This window comes from Falco biarmicus, chromosome 8, assembly GCF_023638135.1.
Source record: "Falco biarmicus isolate bFalBia1 chromosome 8, bFalBia1.pri, whole genome shotgun sequence".
NCBI lineage: Eukaryota > Metazoa > Chordata > Aves > Falconiformes > Falconidae > Falco > Falco biarmicus.
Window position 1 is genome coordinate 59358674 of NC_079295.1, and position 6008 is coordinate 59364681.

Here is a 6008-nt window from a genome sequence, read left to right on the forward strand (position 1 = left end):
CTCTGTACTGTTGGGGAATGTTTAGGTTGTGTGGAGTGGAACAGGACGGAGGATCAGAAATACAGTCTCAGTTCTTCAGATGCTCCATAAAATGCCAAAAAAGCCTCTCAAACAAGGACGCCCGTTACACCATTTCTCAGGCTAGATGTTCCCCAAATGTTTGCAGCAACCTGCAGACATCCACAGATCATCCTGAGACCCCACAGAGCCTGGAGGACACATGAGACTTCATGAGAGGTAAACACAGCTCAGAGTGACCCTGGGCTCCCCAGTTTAACAGGATGGGAGCATCTTTCCATGCAGGTTATCCCTAGAAACTCCAAATGTTCCTCTGAGACAGGAAGCCCCATTTTAATCTGTTGTATATGAGTGAAAAATTGGACCATCCTGTAAAACATGGTCTCCTAAAAAGCATCATTTTATACTCAAGGATCATGGTCCTCTGCCAGGAGAGGCAGGTAGCACGAATCTAGAAAGGCAGGGAGAGCAGACCAGCTTGGAGCATCTTTGGCTGGTGTAAGTCAGCTCCCTGAACAGGATGATGCAGTTTCAGCTGCATCCCCAGGCTGATGGTTGTTGCCTCCATCCTTTCTTCTCTACAGGTGCGAGAAGCTGGCTGAGGAGTGCCAAGACAACCCATGCCGAAATGCTGGGCGCTGTGTGAGCAACCAGGGCTCTGTCCATTGCATCTGCCCATCAGATTATCAGGGGGACTACTGCACACAGCCCATCATCACCCCTGCCATCGTGCCCACACAGTGGGCGGTGGGTCCTGAGGAGATCGCAGAGATCGTAGCCGGCGTGCTGGGGGTGGCCATCCTGGTTGTGGCCTTTGTGCTCATCCGCAAGCGCTACCGCCACCGGGCCAAAGCACACAAGCCTGTGGCCCGGGAGGACCCTGACCTGCTCTCCAAAAGCGAGTACTCCAAGAGCGTGGGTGTGGGAACCCAAGCCGTGCCACCCATTGAACTCAACATCCTCAGTGATGCAGCACACAACAACCTGGACCGGGCCACGCCAGAGCAGCGCAAACCCACCAGCACCCCTGAATTCGTCACCTTCAACTCAGCCAATGCCCCAAAGCACCGGGGCACCATTGTGTGCAGTGTGGCACCCAACCTGCCCCCCGCTGCACCCCCCTCCAACTCTGACAACGAGTCCTTCATCAAGTGCACCTGGGCCAGGGAGGAGATGGGTCAGTAGCCACAGCTTTTTCATGCTCTTACACATCCCTCTTCCCCTTGTGAAGCAGTCCTAAGGTTTGCAAACATGAGGGACCAACAGTGTTGGTTAAAGCCAGCCAAAGCACAGGTAAATGCTGCCCAAGCCCTGCTATAGGTCCTTTATTGGCTCTTCCCTCCCTGCTCACCAGTACATCCCATTTTCAGCTTTAACCTGCTTAGCCTTGTACACGATCAGCAGGGAAACCATCAACCATAGCGTGGATTCCCACACATCCTGGCACAAAAGACCCTATAAAAGAGAATAACAAAGCTAAGGGGAAAAAAATTAAGATCCTAAAAGTCAGTGTGAGTTTTAGTGGAGGTATTTGCATCAGTGCTCCTAGGCAGAGGGATCACACCCTCAGGGAAACACCTTGCATGGCTTTGGACAGCAAGGGTACTGCTTCCCTCCATGCAGGAGTTCCTCAAAGTACACTGTTAGAAGAGAGTTCACAAGAGTAACTACAGGCAAAGGGAGAGATCCAGTGGACTGCTTGCTCTGCCCCCATCCCTTCATGGTGCGAGCTTCTAGCATCCAAATGGTGTGATGAAGTGTGTCTTTTGGGTGCTAGAGTAGCAGGCGTCTGAAGGCTGGTGGGAACACTACCTCAGCACAGCCAGGGGACCCCTCAATTCCCAAACAACTCATTTCCCAGCAACTACAACTCTCCTGTCCCCATGTCTCCTCTCTTCCCTGGTCTGCCACATCTCCTGCAGGCTCAGAGTCTACAGAAGGAATCAGCGGGAGGGCAAGAGAGGGAAAACAACAGTTTGAGCTGCAGCTAACACTACTCTGTTTTATTTCAGTCTACCCAGCAGAAACAACCTACTGGCCCCCCCGGTACCTGTCATCAGATGTCCAGGAATATTCCCACTATGAGATCATTCAAGGTCCCCCTGCATCCTCCTCCCACCCTCCTCTCCCCCCACCACCCCCACCACCCGCAGACGCGGAGCCGGTCGCCCTTTACGGGGGCTTTCCCTTCCCGCTGGACCAGAGCAACAAGCGGGCCCCCATCCCACCCCGCTACAGCAACCAGAACCTGGAGGACTTCTTGCCACTTGGTCCCATGGACATGGGAGCCTCCCAGTGCCAGAACGAATATACGGCCATCAGCTACTACCCAGCCCAGCTGGTGCAGGGCGAGGGCGTCCCGTACCAGCCCGACCCTGGCTACAAGCGGGTGAGCATGCGCCTTAGCGTGGCCCAGCCCTCCTATGCAGACTGCGAGGTGGGCCACCAGCCCAGCATCCGAGCCCAGCCCCTTCCACCCCCCAACTACGAGGGCTCTGACATGGTGGAGAGTGACTACGGGAGCTGCGAGGAGGTGATGTTTTAATGGGGGGCTTGTTCTTGAAATGAGAAGCACATCTCCATGCAGAACAGTGTGCAGGAGGCTGGCACATGCCGCTGAAGGGAGGCTTACATGTGTGTGTCCCCAGCTTGCAGCATCTCCCCCTGCATGGCTGGGTTGTAATTTGGCTGGACCTTCCCCCCCGCTGCCCTCCATGGTGCTCCATGCTGCAAATGGAGGGGAAATGCTCCAGCCACTGCCAGGACACAGAGGATGCTCCTGGGATGCCAGTGACTAACCTGCCTCCTTGCCAAGGGGACTTCCTACGACACCACGCAGGACCACAGCATGCCACCTCCTCCCACCCCGGGCTCCCTGGCCACAGGGATGAGGAGGAGGAGGGCAGCAAGCAGGCATGGCAACAGTTGTGGTGGGAGAAGGTGTGAAAGGACTAGTGATGCACAGCCTGGGAGTGCCCCATGTGGGATAGCAGAGGTTCCCTGCCCCCAGCTCTGGCTCCAAGGGCTTGCATCAAGCCAGCAGTTTGCCCAGTGGAATGGATCAGCTGGTGTAAACCCTCTCCCATGTCTGCTCCCCATCACAGGGAGAGAGATGAGGGAATACAGCTGGTCCCATCAGCACATCTCTCACTTGGCCAATCAAAACTCAAAGGGGGAAAAACAAAACAAACAAACAAAAAAAGTCCATTTCTATAGAAAAAACAAGCAACAAGCTCAATCACACCGGGAACCACCCACAGACTCAAACCAGCACAGCCAGCAGCAAAGCAAGACCCCTGCCCAGTCGGGCTGCACTCACAGGAGTAAGGGAGACCTTGGCCCGAGGATGCGGGCCCAGACATGTTGTTGTGGCTGCTGCGGTCCCATGCTGAGTGCAGCGGTACGTGGTGCTGTCACTCAGCTGGGGCTCCCCAGCGTGGCCCAGAAAAACTGGGCAGCGCCACGTGATGGGGCACTGAGGCTACTGAGCGTGCGTTTGCCTGTATGTCCGTGTGCTTGGAAATGTATTGTTTCTTCGTGAAAGGTTTTCTTTGGTTGGTTGTTTGATGTAACTTTTTTGTCGATTTTTTTGGAAAGTATTAAAAGAGTTTGGATTTTTTTACTATTACGATCTTATTTGATAACTCAGGGATTCCCTTGTAAATAGGACATCCCTGCCTAGCTCCAGCCAAGGGCAGCCCAGGGAAGGGAATAACAACGTATTTTGGACACTAGCACCCCCAGACTCTTGAACCTTCAGAGAAGTACTAAGACAGCAAGTTCAACACACCTCTGAGGATCCTATAATGGCCAGAGGAAGGAGGCAGACCCATGGTAGCAAGGCACTGGGAAAACACGAGCCTACCCTATCTGTTAACTCAGGAGCAAAGGGGCTAAAAGAACCCAAATCCAAGCCCTGCCTTAATTCCAACCCCCAGCCAAACACACTTGGGGAAAACAGAAATTCATCTCATTCCTGAAAGTAAAGCCACAGCCCTTTAGGAGATCATTATCACCTGGTTAACCTGAACAACACACCTGACCCAAGCCTATCTGCAGAGGGGTCCCCAGAACACCCAGCACAGGCTCTGTGGGACACAGGAGCCAGCCCCAGCACCCGTAGACCCTGCCTGCAGCCCCACTCCCCTGGCCTGAGCATCATCGCCACTTGCCACTCCTCCAGCCTCCCCCCAGCCCCCCGAAGCGCTGCCCATTTTACCTCTCAAAGCTCTCGTGCACTTTGGCAATTATTTTTTTCGCCAAAAGCACCAGGCTTGTCACCGCTGTCACTCCCACACGCACGCCAGGCAGCCTCCTGTGGAAGGGCTTGACATCAACTGGAGAGCAGGATCCATCTCAGTTTCCGCAGCAACAGCTGATGACATCACCAAAGTTCAGCAACGCTTTCAGTGATGTCATTAGCTATCACCATGGAGATGGCAGAGGGAGGATGGCAAACTCATGCGGCCCCAGTTCACCTGTTTTTTTGTTGCTCCTAAGAGCAAAGACATGCAAAACATCCTGTTTGCTCATTCTCCCCAGACCAGAATAAAACAGCAGTCATTTCTTTAAATGCTTTTGTTGCATTTTTGCCGCAGCCGCACTAGGAACATACCAGGGTTGTGCCTCAGAGGTTCAGAAGGACCCCTCCATATAGCAGCACTCCCAGGCACCAGTGAAGGGGTATCTCCAAGCCTTAAATACTCACCACAGCTCCCAACATCATCAGTATTACACTTCCCACCAACTGCTCAGAAACCACTGTCCAGGCACTTATTGACCAAGCCTCAACCTTCTGGCTTTCTCTCGACTGCTGGGTGCCTTAGTGCTGAACTAGGGGAGGGCACACAAGAAAGGGCACAAACACAGTGAGGCTTGGGATGCCCAAATCGAGACACTTGGCTCAGACAATCAGCAGATGTGAAAAAAACCTGCTATTCATACCCCCTTCTGGGATCAAAATTAGGGAGGGAAGATTGCATTTAGGACACACAGAGATGTTCTCGCTGGACAGCCCAGATGCAAACTGGAACCAGCCCCACAGCCGGCTGGCTCAGCTCCTGAGTTACTCTGAGGTTTGCAAGGGAATACAGCCTCCTCCTTTGAGAGCCAGCTCTGTTCGGCAGAAATCAGTCCCTACCTGGATTAGGACTGATGTTTTAGGTTTTTGCTTTTGCTTTGCAAATCCCTCTCAACACCTTCATCCTGAAACAGCACAATCCCTGCACATCAATTTGAGCACAGCATTTCTAAACTTAGACATAGTGAGCTGTGTGGAGAAACACAGGGGAGATCCTGGGGTAGGTCTGAGAGTAAAAAAGCTGGTTTTGTAATTACAAGAGTTGCATCAGACTGGAGAAGGTTGGACAAGAGACCTCCCAAGGTCCCTGCCAGCCTCAATTACCCTACAACCCTAAAGAACTGTGTAGGCAGAGCACAGTGACGTCTCTCCTAGCCCCAGGACCGGGGCTGCCCCTGGGCAGGAGCAGCACAAGCAGCACAAGAAGGGAAACCCACCAGCACAGCGCACAGCTCCAAACCCCCAGTCTGACCACACAACACTTATGCTACCCCAGCAGCTCAGGCTGCAAATCCTGTCACCAGCTCCATGTCCCAAACCACAGACTCACCCTGCTCCACACGACACCCCAGGGGTACCATAACATCCCACCTGCTGGCTCCAGGGTGGTCATCACACAGGAAGGCTGCAAAGGGAAGAGCAGGGGAACCTCCCTCTGCCCGAGCTGCCAGCTGCAGGACAAGCATCACCTGGCACAGCCAGACATCCCACCACAGCTGGGATTAATCCCAAATTAAAGCCAGGGGAGGAGCACTTGGCTGCACTCGTGCAGGTCCCCAACTCAGCTTTCCTCTGCTGGGATAGGCTTGTGCGCTTTGCAGTTCCCTGTAGCTATTTTTAATAAACTCTAAATGCAGACAGGTCTCCACAGCAGGCCCATCCCCCTGTATGCTGACGGGACATTGCAAAG

General features: G+C 53.6%; 1 protein-coding gene across 1 annotated transcript in view; it reads left to right on the top strand.

Annotated features, from left to right (window-relative positions):
* Positions 1 to 3188, top strand: part of FAT2 (FAT atypical cadherin 2) — a 46534-nt gene extending 43346 nt beyond the window's left edge. Inside the window, exons 22-23 of the mRNA XM_056349601.1 lie at positions 603 to 1195; positions 2031 to 3188. Coding sequence (XP_056205576.1) covers positions 603 to 1195; positions 2031 to 2563 — 1126 coding nt within the window. The 3' untranslated portion in view covers positions 2564 to 3188. The remainder of the gene's footprint in view (positions 1 to 602; positions 1196 to 2030) is intronic.
* Positions 3189 to 6008: the final 2820 nt, after the last annotated feature.